This window comes from Bufo bufo, chromosome 5 (assembly GCF_905171765.1).
Source record: "Bufo bufo chromosome 5, aBufBuf1.1, whole genome shotgun sequence".
Lineage (NCBI taxonomy): Eukaryota > Metazoa > Chordata > Amphibia > Anura > Bufonidae > Bufo > Bufo bufo.
This window is the reverse complement of record NC_053393.1, coordinates 372103430-372125503: the sequence shown is the minus strand read 5'-3', so window position 1 is coordinate 372125503 and position 22074 is coordinate 372103430. Positions and strand designations below refer to the sequence as shown.

Here is a 22074-nt window from a genome sequence, read left to right as displayed (position 1 = left end):
CCCTTGTCATTGATAACCCCCCTGTCATTGATCACCCCCTTGTAAGGCTCCATTCAGAGGTCCGTATGAATTTTACGGATCCACTGATAGATGGATCGGATCCGCAAAACACATACAGACGTCTGAATGGAGCCTTACAGGGGAGTGATCAATGACGGAGGTGATCACCCCATATAGACTCCCTGATCACCCCCCTGTCATTGATCACCCCCCTGTAAGGCTGCATTCAGATGTCCGTATGATTTTTACGGATCCACTGATACATGGATCGGATCCGCAAAACACATACGGACATCTGAATGGAGCCTTATAGGGGGGTGATCAATGACAGGGGGGTGATCACCCCATATAGACTCCCTGATCACCCCCCTGTCATTGATCACCCCCCTGTCATTGATCACCCCCCTGTTAGGCTGCATTCAGATGTCCGTAGGATTTTTACGGATCCACTGATACATGGATCGGATCCGCAAAACACATACGGACATCTGAATGGAGCCTTATAGGTGGGTGATCAATGACAGGGGGGTGATCACCCCATATAGACTCCCTGATCACCCCCCTGTCATTGATCACCCCCCTGTCATTGATCACCCCCCTGTCATTGATCACCCCCCTGTAAGGCTCCATTCAGACAATTTTTTGGCCCAAGTTAGCAGAAATAATTTTTTTTTTTTTCTTACAAAGTCTCATATTCCACTAACTTGTGTCAAAAAATAAAATCTCACATGAACTCACCATACCCCTCACGGAATCCAAATGCGTAAAAATTTTTAGACATTTATATTCCAGACTTCTTCTCACGCTTTAGGGCCCCTAGAATGCCAGGGCAGTATAAATACCCCACAAGTGACCCCATTTCGGAAAGAAGACACCCCAAGGTATTCCGTGAGGGGCATATTGAGTCCATGAAAGATTGAAATTTTTGGCCCAAGTTAGCGGAAAGGGAGACTTTGTGAGAAAAAAAAATACAAAAATAAATTTCCGCTAACTTGTGCCAAAAAAAAAATTTCTATGAACTCGCCATGCCCCTCATTGAATACCTTGGGGTGTCTTCTTTCCAAAATGGGGTCACATGTGGGGTATTTATACTGCCCTGGCATTCTAGGGGCCCTAAAGCGTGAGAAGAAGTCTGGGATCCAAATGTCTAAAAATGCCCTCATAAAATGAATGTGGGCCCCTTTGCGCATCTAGGCTGCAAAAAAGTGTCACACATGTGGTATCGCCGTACTCAGGAGAAGTTGGGCAATGTGTTTTGGGGTGTCATTTTACATATATCCCATGCTGGGTGAGATAAATATCTTGGTCAAATGCCAACTTTGTATAAAAAATGGGAAAAGTTGTCTTTTGCCGAGATATTTCTCTCACCCAGCATGGGTATATGTAAAAAGACACCCCAAAACACATTGCCCAACTACTCCTGAATACGGAGATACCACATGTGTGACACTTTTTTGCAGCCTAGGTGGGCAAAGGGGCCCACATTCCAAAGAGCACCTTTAGGATTTCACAGGTCATTTACCTACTTACCACACATTAGGGCCCCTGGAAAATGCCAGGGCAGTATAACTACCCCACAAGTGACCCCATTTTGGAAAGAAGATATTCCGTGAGGGGCATGGCGAGTTCCTAGAATTTTATATTTTTTGTCACAAGTTAGCGGAAAATGATGATTTTATTTATTTTTTTTTCCTTACAAAGTATCATATTCCACTAACTTGTGACAAAAAATTAAAACTTCCATGAACTCACTATGCCCATCACGAAATACCTTGGGGTGTCTTCTTTCCAAAATGGGGTCACTTGTGGGGTAGTTATACTGCCCTGGCATTCTAGGGGCCCAAATGTGTGGTAAGGAGTTTGAATTCAAAATCTGTAAAAAATGGCCGGTGAAATCCGAAAGGTGCTCTTTGGAATGTGGGCCCCTTTGCCCACCTAGGATGCAAAAAAGTGTCACACATGTGGTATCTCCGTACTCAGGAGAAGTTGGGAAATATGTTTTGGGGTGTCATTTTACATATACCCATGCTGGGTGAGAGAAATATCTTGGCAAAAGACAACTTTTCCCATTTTTTTATACAAAGTTGGCATTTGACCAAGATATTTCTCTCACCCAGCATGGGTATATGTAAAATGACACCCCAAAACACATTCCCCAACTTCTCCTGAGTACGGAGATACCACATGTGTGACACTTTTTTGCAGCCTAGGTGGGCAAAGGGGCCCACATTCCAAAGAGCACCTTTCGGATTTCACCGCCCATTTTTTACAGATTTTGAATTCAAACTCCTTACCACACATTTGGGCCCCTAGAATGCCAGGGCAGTATAACTACCCCACAAGTGACACCATTTTGGAAAGAAGACACCCCAAGGTATTCGCTGATGGGCATAGTGAGTTCATGGAAGTTTTTATTTTTTGTCACAAGTTAGTGGAATATGAGACTTTGTAAGAAAAAAAAAAAAAATCATCATTTTCCGCTAACTTGTGACAAAAAATAAAAAGTTCTATGAACTCACTATGCCCATCAGCGAATACCTTAGGGTGTTTACTTTCCAAAATGGGGTCATTTGTGGGGTGTTTGTACTGTCTGGGCATTGTAGAACCTCAGGAAACATGACAGGTGCTCAGAAAGTCAGAGCTGCTTCAAAAAGCGGAAATTCACATTTTTGTACCATAGTTTGTAAACGCTATAATTTTTACCCAAACCATTTTTTTTACCCAAACATTTTTTTTTATCAAAGACATGTAGAACAATAAATTTAGAGAAAAATTTATATATGGATGTCGTTTTTTTTGAAAAATTTTACACCTGAAAGTGAAAAATGTCATTTTTTTGCAAAAAAATCGTTAAATTTCGATTAATAACAAAAAAAGTAAAAATGTCAGCAGCAATGAAATACCACCAAATAAAAGCTCTATTAGTGAGAAGAAAAGGAGGTAAAATTCATTTGGGTGGTAAGTTGCATGACCGAGCAATAAACGGTGAAATTAGTGTAGGTCAGAAGTGTAAAAAGTGGCCTGGTCATTAAGGGTGTTTAAGCTAAGGGGGCTGAGGTGGTTAAACACTCCTCCAATCTTCTAGCCATCATCTCCCCCAACACAGCTGCCCCTTCCCCATTGAGGTGCAGCCCATCCCTACGATAGAGTCTGTAGCCGACAGAGAAGTCGGCCCAGGTCTCCAGGAACCCAAACCTCTCTCCTTCCTACACCAGTTCCTGAGCCACTTGTTAACCTCCCTAATCTCCCACTGCATTTCTTGTGTGGCTCGTGGTACAGGTAGTATTTTGGAAAACACTACCTTTAAGGTCCTTGCCCTAAGCTTGCGACCTAAATCTCTAAAATCATTTTTAAGGACGAACAGTCCAATCCTATATTTTGGGGGGACAAGGTGACTTAAAAATAGCGAATCACACAGTTTTTTTTTTTTTTTTTTTTTTCTGTTCTGGCGTTCACCACGTAGGAGATTTTAAGGGGGTGATTTATACTTAATATTTTGGTGTTTTTTTAACTTTTTTTTTTTTTTTTATGTTTATCTATTAACAATTTCCCCCCTTAGGAGCTAGAACCTGGGATCTTTTAATCCCTTGTCCTATTCACCCTAACAGAGCTCTATTAGAGTGAATAAGACTTCACACTGTTCCTGCTGCCTTGTGCATAGTACACACAGCAGCAGGGAGACTACCATGGAAGCCAGGGCTCCAGTAGCATCCTGGCTGCAATGGTAACTGATCGGAGCCCCAGGATTATAATGCTGGTGCTCCAATCAGAAGCTGCCACTGCCACCAATGAGGAGGAGGGGAGGGGACCCTGTCGCCACTGCCACCAATGATTTTAATACTGGGGAGGGGGAGAGAAGGGTGCACTGTGCCACCAATGTTTTTCATACTGGGGAGGGGGGAGAAGGGCGCACTGTGCCACCAATGTTTTTAATACTGGGGAGGAGGGGGGGAGGGCGCATTACGCCACCAATGATAGGTAACTTTTAATACAGGAGGCAGGTGCCGGCAGCAGAATCACATAGCCGGCACCCTGCCTCTGACAGGGAGCTGCGATCAGCGGCAGTTAACCCCTCAGGTGCGGCACCTGAGGGGTTAACTGTGGCTGATCGCAGCACCCTGTCATAGAGGCAGGGTGTCGGCTATGTGATTCTGCCACCTGCTGTATTTGTATTAGAAGTTAACTTTCATTGGTGGCGCAGTGCTCCCGCCCCTCCTCCTCCTCCCGTCTTTCCTCATTGGCAGCGGCGGCACAGGGGGAGGGAGAGACTGCTTCCTTCTCCCCTGTGCTGCTGAGGGAACTTGGAGCGTGCTGACAGCAGTAGCAACGCAGCCCAGTATAAAAAAAATTGAAATCCTGGTATCGTATCGAAACCGGTACAAAAGTATCGATTGGGTATCGTAATTTCGATACCCGAAACAACCCTAATAAGAATCTAACTTACTGTAGTCCCCTCCTAAAGTCCCTGAATCTCAAGTCACGTAATCTAAAGTCACACACTTAATACAAACACACACTTGAAATCAAACACATGAACGCTCACAAACTCGTGTTGTTTGTCTGCTTGTATAAGTGCAGCTCTCAAACCAGACTGCTTTTTTTCCTGCGGATTCAAAGGACTGAGCTGCCCTCAAGACTGGCTATTTAACTTCTCCTAATTAGATAGCCACACCCTAATTACCCACCTGTACAACACCCCGGAGAAGGAAGAGAAAAATAAATAAATAAATAAATAAATATAATCAGAGTATACTCGCAGCTGCTATGAAATAAACCTGGCAGCAAAAGCAAGTCACAGTGTATAAACTACACTGTTCTGACTTGGTATAGAGTACAATATAGTCAGGCACAGACACTCAGCAATGTGCACAAATAATTTAGCTCTCACAGATACTCCCTCACAAAATCTAAAGTCACACACTTAATACAAACACACACTTGAAATCAAACAGGCGAACGCTCACAAACTTGCGTTGTTTGTCTGCTTGTATAAGTGCAGCTCTCAAACCAGACTGCTTTTCTTCCTCGGGATTCAAAGGATTCCCACAGCTGGGACCCGCACCTATATCGAGAACAGAGCCCCAGAAGTGACGGAGGGCGCACTGCGCATGCGCAGCCACCCTACATTCATTTTCTATGGGGCCAGCAAAAATAGTCGAGTGCTGGCTCGGCTTTTTCCGTTGGCCCCATAAAAATTAATGGGAGTGGGGGCCGCGCATGCGCGGTATGCTCCCATTCACTTCTATGGGGAGCAGGCTTGGTGGTGGCCGGACCAAAATCCTCCAGCCACAACCTTGCGGGGCTTCGTTCTCTACATAGGTGCCCCCATTGTCAATGATGAGACAACCTCTTTAAGGGTGAATGAACTGAGGTAACATCATTCTGGGTATTAGTAGGTTCATTCATCATAAGAGCTATAAAAATTGCTGTATTTGGGCCTGATAATGGAAATAAAGCTTCATCTCTGGAAAAGACGCGATATAGGATTTCCATTAGGCCCCATTCACACATCCGCAATTCCGCTCCGCATTTTGCGGAACGGAATTGTGGACCCATTCATTTCTATGGGGCCGCACGAAGTGCGGCCCAGATCCGGAAATGCGCACCCGCACTTCCGGGTACGTAATTCCGATCCCGAAACAAATAGAACATGTCCTATTCTTGTCCGCAATAGCGGACAAGAATAGGCATATTCTCTTAGTGCCGGCAAAGTGCGGTCCGCAAAATGCGGAACGCACATTGCCGCTGTCCGTGTTTTGTGGATCCGCGGATCCATGGATTCGCAAAACACACACGGATGTGTGAATGGACCCTTATAATTCATCATCACTACAACAACAAACACCGGCAAAAACCTATGTGTGAAAGCGCCGCCCCCCAAGACTAACAGTAGTATAAAATGGCAGCATTCTAATTAGTTTACTGAAAAATGAAATGTTTCAGTGCTTCTATAAAGCCCTATTCAATATTAATATAGTACAGCTGAAACATCTCATCCGTATGGGTGAATAGTCATTCTTTTGCACTGAACTGGAGTATTACCTTTTTAAACTACTATTGGTTAGTGAGGAACCTATAGTCGAGGTACCAGGGGCTTACAACCCTTTTCTAAATTGGTCGCTTATAGACTTGCTATTTTTTGCTTGTCTTTATACTCATAGGAGTACCAGCATTGTGCTTGACAAACTGGAATGTATGTAGAGGACTCATTGCTGATCAGATCAGATTCAGCTTAGTCACTTTTACTCAGCTTAGCTTAGCTCAGCATAGTACAGCTCAGAATGCAGTAGCAGTATCTCCCTAAGTCATGGGTGGTGGTACCAGGTCTACCCCACCAGCCTGAGAATGAACACCCTAATTAGGTGCCTATAGCCCCTGGCAGTAAACTGGCTGTGTCTCACATATCCCATTTGTTGTGATTAGAAATGAGCAAAGTTTTCAAAAATTCAATTAGATCGCTTTGCCAAATTTTTCCCAAAAATTTGCTTTTTTACTAATTACTTTGTCATGAAACACATTAAATCAGGTCTTTCCTGGCCTTGCCCATACTGTAGTTACAGCTCCACATGTTAGAGCTGGCAGGAACTGTACCAGACACCGACACAGCAGGACTGACCCATCTTTTACTCAATATACGTGTGCAGGGCTGGTACAGCTTTTTTAGAGAAGTATTGAAATGTAGGATGTTCACAAATGCTATGAGGGCGAGTTAGAAAAATTGGGATATAGATCAAGAGGGAGACAGATGCTGGGTCTCTTCCCCTATATTTCCCTATGTTCTAACTCTCATTGAAACCCTCTCTGTATGTCCCTGGGTGTCCCTTTTCAAATAAGGCGATGACTGCCCAGCTTCCGGATTAAATTCAATCACTTTAGACGTGCTGTCTCCAGTTTTTAATTTTTTTTAATTTTTTCTCATCTTTTGTTATGACTGCCCAGCTTCGTCAGGGAAGAACACACAACAATGGTACACACATAAATACCAAAAAACACATTTGGTGGGGCTGTCCTTTGATAAGGTCTTTCTGGGAGCAGGTTTTAAAGATATACGCTAGCTACTCTAGTAAATCCATACCCAATACACCTCAAATCACTCTGCTCTCACTCCTTCCGGGATCCATTTCGCAAGTCAAGAAGGGGGCTTTACGGCTCTTTTTGGCGGCGGCGCGTATGGTAATTCCAAGACATTGGAAAACCAGTTCCTCCCCCACTTTGATGGAATGGGTGAGTGAATTGAAACACATCTTAAGGATGGAAGAACTGATAGCAGATAGTCAAGAAAGGGGGGAGTTGTTTCAGAACAGATACACCGCTCTGACCTTATTTTTGGACTCTCAGAGATTTAAGGATATGCTGTGAATTTGTGGATATTCTTCTGCATTTTTCTGCAAGCAGGCCTCGTTACCCCTTGTCCCCCCCCTCCCATCCTTACCCTCCTTCCTTTTGTGTCCTATATGTTTTGTTTGACCTAGATATTAGCTATATTGAGGCCGAATAATGCCTGGTGCTCTCGTTCATGAGTTCTGTGAGGCTTGTGACAAGCCTTATATTGTTACAAGCTATTATTTCTTCCTTACTTAAGGCCCCCTGTTACATACGGGACGATAAGGGTTTCTTTAGACGTATTGTAAACTTATAATATGGCTGTTCTATGAGGGTCCTGCGAGACCCCGTTCCCTGTTTTCTACTGTCTTTTTCTGTAAAATGTCATTTGAAAAGAAAAATGAATAAAATCAGATTACACATAAATACCAAAAAACACTTGTCCCGACGCTTTTCAATGGCATTCAGCCAAATCATCAGGGGACAGATAAATCCACAAATAGTAACAGTAGCCAAGTAAGTCAAAAGTTCAGGTCGCTTCCCAGTTCACTAAAACAACCGAACGTTGGCCCAATAAAACTGAAAAACATTGGTGGCTTGAATAAACACTCAAATTTCATCTTGCAAATTACTTAAGAGTGCCGTGACGGTTTTATTGGTACCATTTTGTGGTACATACGCCTTTTTGATCACTTGGTGTTGCACTTTTTGTGATATAAGGTGACAAAAATGGCTTTTTTTGACACAGGTTTTTTTTTATGGTGTTTATCGAACAGGGTGGATCATGTGATATGTTTATAGAGCCGGTCGTTACGGATGCAGTGATACCTAATATGTGCAGTTTATTTATTTATTTCATTTTTTAATCTCTTATAATTGAGCAGATATGGGAAAGGGCAATTAATTTTTTTTTTAATTTACATTTTTATTTATTTCTTTTTTTTAACTTTTTTTATTTTCACACTTTGTTTTTATCAAGTCCCACTTGGATCTTGAAGATCCAGTGGGGCTGATGGCTGTACTATGCTTTGCAATGCTCTTGCAGTGCAGCAGCCCAATGGTTGAAAGAGGGACACTCGCTGCTGATGGCGGCAGCTCAGGAACGGAGCCGCCGCCATCACAAATAGCAGAGGGACGGAGTAGGGGGACCCACCAGGGCTGGGGAGGGTGTTCGAAATGGGGGCAGGGCCAGCACAGATGGGTGTAGGGCCGGCACAGAGGAAACACAGCCACAATGTACAGCACCAGGGAAGACATCACATCAAGGGGCAGACAGGCCACAGGAAGACATCAGGGGGCACAGATTGGGGTGCACATATTGGAGGCACACAGCAGCGAGTGCCTGATTGGAAATCTCTGATCTGCAGAGTGCAGATCAGAGCCTGAAACCGGCATTTTTACACTGCCGCGATCCGATTGGTTAGTCTGATTGGTCCCTTGCTGGCATTATTGGACTGTATGCTGTCCGTTACAGTGGCAGTCCAGGGGCAGAAGCTTTAATCCAAGCGTTTTGCAGCGCTTGGATTAAAGAGCTGCCAGAACGTTTATATACGTGCTAGCTGCACGGGGCATGTGCACATAGCACGTATATAGCTGTATGGCAGTTGGGATGGGGTTAAACAATACATTCTCTTTAGATAGAAAAATCCTTCCTGCTCAGTGGTCACCTCCACACTTCAAATAGAAGTTGCAAATAGCTCTTCACAAATCCTCTGATTGTAAAGGAGAACCCCCTGACTAAATAACTAAATATCCTCTAGTGTTAGATCAATATAATGGCAATGTATGAACATTACACATACACGTGTATATATATATATATATATATATATATATATAATGCTGCTATATGATTGTGTTTAGTTTATGTAATACATTTAAATCTCTGAACACAGGTTATCAAGAAACTATCACCATTCAAAAAATGAATAACTCAACTATAACTCCGAATGTCACTGAAGCTGATGGTTCCTATCAAGCAAATACACAACTGTCTTTCACTGCAGCTACTGGCATTGCTATTGTCTTCAGTGTCATCGGCTTGATTGGAAATTTTATTGTTTTTTGGTATCTTTGCTTCAAGATCAAGAAGAACAAGTATACCATTTACATTATCAATCTGTCAGTGGCTGACTTCATCTTTCTGCTTTTCAACATAGTTGCGCTAATATTGTTCATTCATACACTAACAAGTACAAATCCACAGACGGAATGGAAAGAACCCTTTTTAGTATTTTTGGAAATATTTTCTAAAAGCGGACAATATTCAGGAATGTATATCCTCACAGCTCTCAGTCTGGAAAGATGCCTTTCTGTCCTATTCCCCATTTGGTACCATTGTCAGCGACCTAATAACTTGTCCATTATCATCTGTGTTTCAGTTTGGATTCTTGGATGCACAGAGAGTCTCATAGATAACTTGGGGTGCCCAGCACGAGCTTTTTATCAACCGAATATAGGGTGCACGGCAGTTCAGATCATTGTTTTTGGTTTGGCCATTGTTATCTGCTTACCAATTATGGTGATTTCAAGTTTCATCTTGCTCTTCAAGATAAAGAGGACCTTTGACGACCAATATCCACAAAAGTTCTACATTATCATTATTGTTGCAGTTTGTGTATTTATTATTTCTGTTATCCCAATCAATTTTGTCTGGTTTTTCATGTATTTCAAAGTGCTAAAATCAGATTTTGAAACAGTTGGATTTTTTTTTGGTAGTATGTATTGTCTTGTCTTGCATTGCACCATTGACCCTTATATTTACTTCATTATTGGGAATAAATGGAAGAAGAAATCTAGTCACTCTATCAAAGATGCCCTTGAACGAGCCTTCAGAACAGAAGATGATGAAAATGATGACTCAAACAGCAATAAAACAAGCAACATATCAAACCAAAGCAATCTTGCAAGTGCATTATAGGATTTGCGCTGCACTGCAATAACAACCTAAGGCAGGGACTGGAACAATCAAGGATTCTGCTAAATGAAAATTATCCTAACCATAGGATGCATCTGGTATTGCAGTTCAGTCGCATTCAAGTGAAAAGAGCGGCACTGTTTCTACGGAAAAACAAACATACAGACCTTATTTTCTAAAAATGTGCAACCCCAGTGAAATTTCTCAGCATTTTAGTGCATTTACACCCACCCAGTAGTGGTGGGTGGGTGGGTGTAAATGCACTATAATACAGAAAAAAATCATGAGTTTAGTTAATCCTTTAGTGACAAGACTATTTTAGGGCTAATTCAGACCACTGCGTTCAGACCCGGAAATACGTGCTATATATCGGCATCTTCTGCTGGACTAACCATGGCTCCCTGACCTGAACTGACTGCATCATAGGAGTTTAATATACAGTTAGTTCATATCTGATCAAGTGTTCATTGTACTGTCTTTGCATCATTATGTGAGCAAAGTACAGTAGAGCTTGGCCACCAGCATCCTGTCCTAGAATGTGATCAGGACTGGTCGCTTCCACTTGCAGTGCTGCCTAGGGGGGTGAGGTGACTGGGCCTCAATACACACTATGCTCTGGCACTATTATATACTACAGAGAGAGACCAGTATGCTACTCTGTGATTCTTGACAATATATATGTGTTGTCTGGAGGGTATTATTTCTCACACTTTGTGTGTATCGTACGTGTGCACAAAATTGTAGGCCAAACAATGCCCTTCTGGGATTTCTGGGAAAGATATTCAAATTTACTTTTCTAATCCTATCTTATGCTAGCAGATGTTACACATGGTAATTTGACAATAGTTATCGCGTATATTAACTGGTCTCCATAATAGAAATAGTATACTCCCAGAGGTCCCCCCAAGGCCTTTTAACTAGAGAAGCTGTTTCTATCTGCTGGCTTAGCTATTTTCCTAGTTTTACAACATAAGCATGTTTAAAAGGCTGGAAGGCACCCCTGCCGATCTCTTGCGCGATGATGATATTTACCTGCTCGCCGTGCAGCAGAGAGCAGCTGCAGAATTGATTTGTTGGTCCTTAGTAGACAGGATTGCATTATTACCATCTATTGTAAAGCAGTGTAGAGTGTGGTGAGGCCCCATACCCCTGGGCAGATCTGCAAGTGGAGGCAACCAGTCCTGCTCACATTCTAGAACAGGTTACCGGGGGCCATTTTAAATAATTCCCGAGGAACCTCTTTAAAGTCCAAGAATTATATATATTTTTTCTTCTTCATTCCATTCAAGAACCTTTTCTGTTAACATAGCCATATGAAGGCTCTTTTCTTTTTTTTTTTTTTGCAGGATGCATTATATTTTTCAACAGCTCAGTTTTTGGGGTGCATATAACGTATTAATTAACTTATACAAAAATAAGCAATTCTGCAATTCTTTTAGCATTATAAAATGTGTGCCATTCACTTTTCTGCATAAATAACATTACTTTTATTCTATGAGTTATAACCATTATGGTATTAATAAATATGTATAGATTTTTACGTTCTACTGCTTTTGTACAATAAAAACGCTTTGTTTATTGGAGTATATTATACCTGTCTGTATTACACTCAGGGCTTTTTTTCTGGTGGAACGCACTGGAACGGCGTTCCGCCACCTTTTGACATCGCAGCCTGCCATGCTCCAGCATCGCAGGCTGTGATGTATCAGCGGGGAGGGACTGGGAGGAGGAGCTGGGGGCCGGTGCGTTCACTGTGCTCTGGCCCCGCCGCTCCAGTACAGTTATAAAATGTGCAATTCAATTAATAATGATTCATGCTGCCCCCTCTGTAGTATAACATTCAATATATCCTACTCACAGGGCTACTGTTATATCGTAATGCAGGCCGGCCGGGCAGACGAGCGGCAGAGTGACTGACTGACGTCACGTGCCTGCCCGGCCTACTTTATGAATGAAGCAGGCGGCGCAGGCACGTGACGTCAGTCAGTCACTCTGCCGCTCGTCTGCCCGGCCGGCCTGCATTACGATATAACAGTAGTAGTGTTGAGCGAACAGTTCGAGCATAGTTCGGGTCCGTACCGAATTTTGGGGTGTTCGTGACACGGACCCGAACCCGAACTTTTTCGTAAAAGTTCGGGTTCGGGTTCGTCGTTCGGCATGTATTTTGGCGCATTTTGAAAGGCTGCAAAGCAGCCAATCAACATGCATCATACTACTTGCCCTAAGATGCCATCGCAGCCATGCCTACTATTGGCAAGGCTGTGATTGGCCAAGTGCAGCATGTGACTCAGCCTCTTTATAAGCTTGTGCGCACGTCGGGACGTGCTCACTCCCGATGTGAATAGAACAGGGATAGACGCAGCTGATGCTAGGGCGAGAATAGGCAGGGATAATTGAATAACTGGAAGCAAATTTCTCTCCTCCACCTGTGATTCATCTGAACAACTGCAGCTGAGCTGCTTTTTTGATAGGGATTGGCTATTTTTAGAGTGGCCAGAGTGATTTTTCCATCCACATGTACCTGGGCTGACCGCCGGCCGCCATTTTGCGACTTGTAGTGCTGCAGCAGAAGCTGCCACAGTGTGCATTCCAAAGCTCCAAACAAGTCAGACATCTACACCTGGGATTCAGACCAATAGCGATTTAGCAGCACAGTCCAAGGCTATTTTTTTTAAAGGTTGTGCAGACCATTTTGTGGCACATGTTACTGGGCTGATAGGCGGCGGCCATCTTGGGACTAGTGCTGCAGCACAATCTCTCCCAACGTCCATTAATCACTTGTAATAGTGGTCTGTGCCATAGAAATCCTACATCAGGGACTTGGGTGTGCTTGTGTCACCCCTACTAATACCAGTCCACCTGTAATCCATACAGTGAAAAGCCATAAAGTATTCCAGTGAGGGAATTTTTTTTTTATTTAAAAAAGGCCAAGTTAGTTTATCTGGCGTTCAATATACTAGATACAGTTAGGCCTGCGTTTCATACATCTGGAATTAGCAAACTAATGTGCTGGGGTTGGGAAAACATATATGTACCCATACTAGAATCTGTCAAAGAAAGCGGTACTCACATATAACAGTCATTCCATCTGTAATCCATACAGTCAAAAGACTGAAAGTATTCCAGTGAGGGAATTTTTTTTATTTAAAAAAGGCCAAGTTAGTTTATCTGGCGTTCAATATACTAGATACAGTTAGGCCTGCGTTTCATACATCTGGAATTAGCAAACTAATGTGCTGGGGTTGGGAAAACATATATGTACCCATACTAGAATCTGTCAAAGAAAGCGGTACTCACATATAACAGTCATTCCATCTGTAATCCATACAGTCAAAAGACTGAAAGTATTCCAGTGAGGGGATTTTTTTTATTTAAAAAAGGCCAAGTTAGTTTATCTGGCGTTCAATATACTAGATACAGTTAGGCCTGCGTTTCATACATCTGGAATTAGCAAACTAATGTGCTGGGGTTGGGAAAACATATATGTACCCATACTAGAATCTGTCAAAGAAAGCGGTACTCACATATAACAGTCATTCCATCTGTAATCCATACAGTCAAAAGACTGAAAGTATTCCAGTGAGGGGATTTTTTTTATTTAAAAAAGGCCAAGTTAGTTTATCTGGCGTTCAATATACTAGATACAGTTAGGCCTGCGTTTCATACATCTGGAATTAGCAAACTAATGTGCTGGGGTTGGGAAAACATATATGTACCCATACTAGAATCTGTCAAAGAAAGCGGTACTCACATATAACAGTCATTCCATCTGTAATCCATACAGTCAAAAGACTGAAAGTATTCCAGTGAGGGGATTTTTTTTATTTAAAAAAGGCCAAGTTAGTTTATCTGGCGTTCAATATACTAGATACAGTTAGGCCTGCGTTTCATACATCTGGAATTAGCAAACTAATGTGCTGGGGTTGGGAAAACATATATGTACCCATACTAGAATCTGTCAAAGAAAGCGGTACTCACATATAACAGTCATTCCATCTGTAATCCATACAGTCAAAAGACTGAAAGTATTCCAGTGAGGGGATTTTTTTTATTTAAAAAAGGCCAAGTTAGTTTATCTGGCGTTCAATATACTAGATACAGTTAGGCCTGCGTTTCATACATCTGGAATTAGCAAACTAATGTGCTGGGGTTGGGAAAACATATATGTACCCATACTAGAATCTGTCAAAGAAAGCGGTACTCACATATAACAGTCATTCCATCTGTAATCCATACAGTCAAAAGACTGAAAGTATTCCAGTGAGGGAATTTTTTTTATTTAAAAAAGGCCAAGTTAGTTTATCTGGCGTTCAATATACTAGATACAGTTAGGCCTGCGTTTCATACATCTGGAATTAGCAAACTAATGTGCTGGGGTTGGGAAAACATATATGTACCCATACTAGAATCTGTCAAAGAAAGCGGTACTCACATATAACAGTCATTCCATCTGTAATCCATACAGTCAAAAGACTGAAAGTATTCCAGTGAGGGAATTTTTTTTTTATTTAAAAAAGGCCAAGTTAGTTTATCTGGCGTTCAATATACTAGATACAGTTAGGCCTGCGTTTCATACATCTGGAATTAGCAAACTAATGTGCTGGGGTTGGGAAAACATATATGTACCCATACTAGAATCTGTCAAAGAAAGCGGTACTCACATATAACAGTCATTCCATCTGTAATCCATACAGTCAAAAGACTGAAAGTATTCCAGTGAGGGAATTTTTTTTTTATTTAAAAAAGGCCAAGTTAGTTTATCTGGCGTTCAATATACTAGATACAGTTAGGCCTGCGTTTCATACATCTGGAATTAGCAAACTAATGTGCTGGGGTTGGGAAAACATATATGTACCCATACTAGAATCTGTCAAAGAAAGCGGTACTCACATATAACAGTCATTCCATCTGTAATCCATACAGTCAAAAGACTGAAAGTATTCCAGTGAGGGGATTTTGCTTATAAAAAATAATATATTTCATTGTGGTGCGAGTTGAATCGCAACAATGAAGAAAAATACTATTAAGGGACGAGGACGCGGTCGTGGTGGTGTCCGTGGAGCCTCTGTTGCTGGTAGAGGACGTGGCCGTTCGGCCCCAGGCGCACACAGTAGGGAACGAACTCCCTCAACTAGCCGGCAGAATGTACCGCAATATCTCGTGGGGCCCAATGCCGCTCTTAGGATGGTAAGGCCTGAGCAGGTACAGGCATTAATCGATTGGGTGGCCGACAGTGCTTCCAGCACGTTCACCACATGGTCTTCCACCCAGTCTTCTGCGGAAAGCGCACAGGTGGCACCTGAAAACCAAGCCCATCAGTCTGTCACATCACCCCCAAGCATATCAGGGAAACGGTCTGAGCCACAAGTTATGCAGCAGTCTCTTCTTCTGTTTGAAGACTCTGCTTCCAGGGTTTCCCAGGGGCGTCCACCTAGCCCTTCCCCAGTGGAGGAAGACATACCATGCACTGACGCACAACCACTTATGTCTCCAGATGAAGAGGACATGGGAATACCACCACAGCAGAGTCACCGACTCTCTGATGATGACGAAACACAGGTGCCCACTGCCGCGTCTTTTTGCAGTGTGCAGACTGAACAAGAGGAGGTCAGGGAGGGAGACTGGGTGGAAGACGATGCAGAGGACGATGAGGTCTTAGACCCCACATGGACTGAAGGTCGTGGCGATGACTTTCACAGTTCAGAGGAAGAGGTAGTGGTGAGACCGAGACAACAGCGAAGCCAAAGAGGGAGCAGGGGGCCAAAGCAGACGAGCCGCCGCCCCCAGAGTTCGCCTGCTACTGGACATCGCCAACAGGGACCCAGCCCCACAAAGGCAGCTTCAAAGAGTTCCCTGGCATGGCACTTCTTTAAACAATGTCCTACCGACAAGACCCGAGTGACTTGCACGCTCTGCCATCAGAGCCTGAGGCGAGGCATTAACGTTCTGAACCTCAGCACAACCTGCATGACCAGGCATCTACATGCAAAGCATGAACTGCAGTGGGGTACACACCTTAAAAACCAGGCACTCGCTGAGGCTCCCCCTGCTCCCTCTACTGCTGCTGCCTCGGCTTCCGCCTCGAGAGGAATGTTGCCACCTGCCGAGCAGCAAACAGAGGATGTGCCACCGACACCACCACCACCGCCACCGTCAACTAGCGTCTCCACTATATCACACAGCAGCGTTCAGCTCTCAATATCTCAAACCTTAGAGAGGAAGCGCAAATTCCCCCCGAGTCACCCTCGAGCCCTTGGCCTGAACGCCAGCATTTCTAAACTGCTGGCCTTTGAAATGCTGTCATTCCGGCTGGTGGACACAGACAGCTTCAAACAGCTGATGGCCATGGCTGTCCCGCAGTATGTGGTTCCCAGCCGCCACTACTTCTCCAAGACAGCCGTGCCTTCCCTGCACATGCAAGTGTCCGATAAAATCAAGTGTGCACTGCGCAACGCCATTTGTGGCAAGGTCCACCTAACCACAGATACGTGGACCAGTAAGCACGGCCAGGGACGCTATATCTCACTAACTGCACACTGGATGAATGTAGTGGCGGCTGGGCCCCCGGCGGGCAGTTCCTTGGCGCACGTCCTTCCGCCCCCTAGGATCGCAGGGCATCATTCTCTGCCTCCTGTAGCCTCCTCCTCCTACTCGGCTTCCTCCTCCACTGCTTCCACCAGCTCATCCGGTCAGCCACACACCTTCACCACCAACTTCAGCACAGCCCGGGGTAAACGTCAGCAGGCCATTCTGAAACTCATATGTTTGGGGGACAGGCCCCACAGCGCAAAGGAGTTGTGGCGGGGTATTGAACAACAGACCGACGAGTGGTTTCTGCCGGTGGGCCTCAAGCCAGGCCTGGTGGTATGCGATAATGGGCGAAATCTCGTGGCAGCTCTGGGACTAGCCGGTTTGACGCACATCCCTTGCCTGGCGCATGTGCTGAACTTGGTGGTGCAGAGGTTCATTCACCACTACCCCAACATGTCAGAGCTGCTGCATAAAGTGCGGGCCGTCTGTGCGCGCTTCCGCCGTTCACATCCTGCCGCTGCTCGCCTGTCTGCGCTACAGCGGAACTTCGGCCTTCCCGCTCACCGCCTCATATGCGACGTGCCCACCCGGTGGAACTCCACCTTGCACATGCTGGAGAGACTGTGCGAGCAGCAGCAGGCCATAGTGGAGTTTCAGCTGCAGCACGCTCGCGTCAGTCGTACTGCCGAACAGCACCACTTCACCACCAATGATTGGGCCTCCATGCGAGACCTGTGTGCCCTGCTGCGCTGTTTCGAGTACTCCACCAACATGGCCAGTGGCGATGACACTGTTATCAGCGTTACAATACCACTTCTATGTCTCCTTGAGAAAACACTTAGGGCAATGATGTTAGAGGAGGTGGCCCAGGTGGAGGAGGAGGAGGAGGATGAGGGCTCGTTTCTAACACTTTCGGGCCAGTCTGTTCGAAGTGGCTCAGAGGGAGGTTTGTTTAAGCAGCAGAGGACAGGTTCACAAGTCGCCAGCCAAGGCACTGTACTGGAGGACGAGGAGGATGAGGAGGAGGAGGTGGAGGGGGACGAGGATGACGCAAGTTCACAGCGGGGTGGCAGCCCAGGCCCATCACTGGTGCGTGGCTGGGGGGATACGGTGGACGATGACGATACGCCTCCCACAGAGGACAGCTTGTCCTTACCCATGGGTAGCCTGGCCCACATGAGCGAATATATGCTCCAATGCCTGCGCAACGACAGCAGAGTTGCCCACGTTTTAACGTGTGCAGACTACTGGGTGGCCACCCTGCTGGATCCCCGGTATAAAGACAATGTGCCCACTTTAATTCCTGAACTGGAGCGCGACCGTAAGATGCGCGAGTACAAGCGCACGCTGATAGAGGCGCTCTTGAGAGCATTCCCACATGTCACAGGGGAACAGGTGGAAGGTGAAGGCAGAGGAGTGGCAAGAGGTCGCCAACGCAGCTGTGTCACGGCCAGCTCATCTGAGGGCAGGGTTAGCATGGCAGAAATGTGGAAAAGTTTTGTCTCCACGCCACAGCTATCTGCACCGACACCTGATACGGAACGTGTTAGCAGGAGGCAGCATTTCACTAACATGGTTGAACAGTATGTCTGCACACCCCTCCACATCCTGACGGATGGTTCGGCCCCATTCAACTACTGGGTTTCGAAATTGTCCACGTGGCCAGAGTTAGCATGTTATGCCTTGGAGGTGCTTTCCTGCCCGGCGGCCAGCGTTTTATCTGAACGCGTATTCAGCACGTCAGGGGGCGTCATTACTGACAAGCGCAGCCGCCTGTCCACAGCCAACGTGGACAAGCTGACCTTCATAAAGATGAACCAGGCATGGATCCCACAGGACCTGTCCCTCCCTTGTGCAGAGTAGTCCTTATTAACTGCCTAAAACATGTCTTGTTGTGCTACGGGCCACTTCTTTATTTGATACAAATTTTATGAAACCCACAGTTGAATGAAACTCTTCTCTGTCTGGGCGCCGGGGCCTAACCAGATGAAAGTGGCCGGTTAAACTAACGGGTGACATCAAGCCATAACCTCTGCCATGCTACCTCTGTCTTCTGTCTGGGTGCTGAGGCCTAAGTCAAATAAAGCGGTCTTCTGCTGTGCTGGGGGATATGAAGCTAATCTCTGACCTCTCTCCTCTGTCTGGGTCCAAAGGCCTAAATCACTGAAAGAGGCCTTCTCCTGTGGTGTGTGATATGATGCCAGAATATGTGCTGTGGGGCCTCTCTCCTCTTCCTGGGTGCAGGGGTCAAATAAACTAAATTGTGGCCTACTCCTGTGGTGGTTGATATGATGCCTGATTCTCTGATGTGGAACCTCTCTCCTCTGTTTGGGTGAAGGGGTCAAAGTAACTAAATGGTGGCTTCTCCTGTGGTGGCTGATATGATGCCAGAATATGTGCTGTGGTGCCTCTCTCCTCTTCCTGGGTGCGGGGGTCAAAGTAACTCAATGGTGGCTTCTCCTGTGGTGGCTGATATGATGCCAGAATATGTGCTGTGGTGCCTCTCTCCTCTTCCTGGGTGCGGGGGTCAAAGTAACTCAATGGTGGCTTCTCCTGTGGTGGCTGATATGATGCCAGAATATGTGCTGTGGTGCCTCTCTCCTCTTCCTGGGTGCAGGGGTCAAAGTAACTAAATGGTGGCTTCTCCTGTGGTGGTTGATATGATGCCTGATTCTCTGCTGTGAAACCTCTCTCCTCCATCTGGGTGTAGGGGTCAAAGTCTTTCAAAGTCGCCTTCTCCTGTGCTGATTGATATAAAGCTGATGGTTGTGCCATCTGACATGGTTGCCAGGGTCTGATTCAATGGGGGCCTACTCCTGTGGTGGGTGATCTAAATGCCTGATTCTCTGCTGTGAAACCTCTCTCCTCCGTCTGGGTGTAGGGGTCAAAGTCTTTCAAAGTCGCCTTCTCCTGTGCTGATTGATATGAAGCTGATGGTTGTGCCATCTGACATGGTTGCCGGGGTCCCATTAAATTGGGGCCTACTCCTGTGGTGGGTGATCTAAATGCCTGATTCTCTGCTTTGAAACCTCTCTCCTCCGTCCGGGTGTAGGGGTCAAAGTCTGTCAAAGTCGCCTTCTCCTGTGCTGATTGATATAAAGCTTATGCTTGTGCCATCTGACATGGTTGCCGGGGTCTGATTCAATGGTGGCCTACTCCTGTGGTGGGTGATCTAAATGCCTGATTCTCTGCTGTGTAACCTCTCTCCTCCGTCTGGGTGTAGGGGTCAAAGTAACTAAATGGTGGCCTACTCCTGTGGTGGGTGATATGATGCCTGGTTCTCTGCTGTGGGACCTCTCTCCTTTGTCTGGGTGCTGTGGTCAAAATAATAGTAAGTGACCTTCTCCATTGGTGGGTGACTTGAAGCCTGATTCTGTGCTATGGGACCTCACTCCAATTAATATTGTTTAATTTTTATTTATTTTATGTTAACTCATCATTTCCCTATCTACATTTGTTTGCAGGGGATTTAACTACATTTTGCTGCCTTTTGCAGCCCTCTAGCCCTTTCCGGGTGTGTTTTACAGCCTTTTTAGTGCCCAAAAGTTCGGGTCCCCATTGACTTCTATGGGGTTCGGGTTCGGGATGAAGTTCGGGTCGAGTTCGGATCCCGAACCCGAACATTTTTCGAAAGTTCGGCCGAACTCGTCGAACCCGAACATCCAGGTGTTCGCTCAACTCTAAACAGTAGCCCTGTGAGTAGGATATATTGAATGTTATACTACAGAGGGGGCAGCATTATTAATTGAATTACACATTTTATAACTGTACTGGAGCGGCAATGGGGGGGGGTCTGTGGATGACACTGTTAAGGGGTGGGGGGGGTCTGTGGATGGCACTGTTATGGAGTGGGGGGGGTCTGTGGATGGCACTGTTATGGAGTGGGGGCGGTCTGTGGATGGCACTGTTATAGGATGGGGGATCTGTGGATGCCATCCACAGATCCCCCATAACAGTGCCATCCACAGATCCTCCACCCCATAACAGTGCCATCCCCAGATCCCCCATTAACAGTGCCATCCCCAGATCCCCCATTAACAGTGCCATCCCCAGATCCCCCATTAACAGTGCCATCCCCATCTGGGGGGTTTCTTTGCTGGGCTGGACTTTTATAGCCCTCCCCAAATTTTACTTGCATCCCTGTTCTCTAAAGGGGCGGTTTTAGGGGGCGGTCCTAGGGGTGGGTAGGGGCGTGGCCAGGGGAGGGGGGGTGAGTTCCACCACCTTTTCTCTGAGAAAAAAAGCCCTGATTACACTAATAGAAAGTCATTTAGACTAATAGGCTTCTATAGATGGTAGACCTGAAGGACATTGCTAGGCCCTGAGCTGCCATCACAATCCATCAGCGCTCTATGACCATGTTATGGGGGTTTAGAGAGATAACAGTCCAACTGTCAAACCCCTTAGATGCTGCAGTTGTTGCCCTGCTTTTTTATGTCCTAATGTAGAGAGGCATGTACACTTGGAATTGCAAAGTCAGTATAGTGACTTGAAGCAAAAGGTATTCTGATCTCAGACATTAAAGATATATCCAGATGAAACTCCTGTAGAAGTGAATGGAAGTTAGAGAACCAGCGTAGCACAACTATGCATTTTTTGCATCTCACTAGTTATAGGCTTAGCTGTGTTACGCTGTTTGTGTATCTCCCATAGGACAGTGAGCGCTGCTGTTTCCATAAACCTGGCAGTCTCTGAAAGGTTGGACAGCGGGAAAAGATGTATGTCTGGATTGGTAACACAAATCACTGCAAAAAATGCACCAAAATGATACGCAAAGGCTGTGAGTGTGTTTCTAGCACTGTTCAGACCATGTTCACACACCATGGGCAGTTGAGTGGTAGGACCCCATGCGTGCTGAGATACTGACGTGGTGCATGAGGGGCTCCGATATGTTCCTGACTGGAAGATATTGGCAAAGTTCTCAGCTTTTAACATCGGCCTGAGGAATTAGCTAGGATTGTCAGTTGTGTATCATTTTGGTGCATTTTTTGCAGTGATTTGTGTATGTATATTTTTTCATCTGCACAATGTATCATTTTGTGTAAGATGTCCTTGTGCTGCATGCTGTCCTTCCCGGCATCCTCCATTGTACGCATTTTTTGCTGGGGATTGCCGTTGTCTGCGGACCGCATGCGGAGGAATTGCTCCCCCGGTTATAGACACAATACAGTGTCTGGGTTTGGAGCATTTTCACCCATTTAGGCCACTTTTTTCAGTGAGTTTTTGGATTGGTAACACCCCTTTAAATTTTGTCCACTAAGGCTGTGGTAGTCATCTAGCCACTCATGGTAGAAGTTAAGTGA

General features: G+C 45.3%; 1 protein-coding gene across 3 annotated transcripts in view; it reads left to right on the top strand.

The window, feature by feature from the left end:
* LOC121001861 (mas-related G-protein coupled receptor member H-like) overlaps positions 1-22074 on the top strand; it is a 62753-nt gene that overhangs the window by 9951 nt on the left and 30728 nt on the right. Inside the window, exon 2 of one of the 3 annotated variants that reach the window (XM_040433082.1) lies at positions 9219-10379. The exons of the other annotated variants lie outside the window; for them this stretch is intronic. Within the exon in view, the coding sequence (XP_040289016.1) occupies positions 9248-10243 (996 nt within the window). The 5' untranslated portion in view covers positions 9219-9247 and the 3' untranslated portion in view covers positions 10244-10379. Of the gene's footprint in view, positions 1-9218; positions 10380-22074 lie in introns of those variants that run through there. 3 annotated transcript variants of the gene reach the window in all.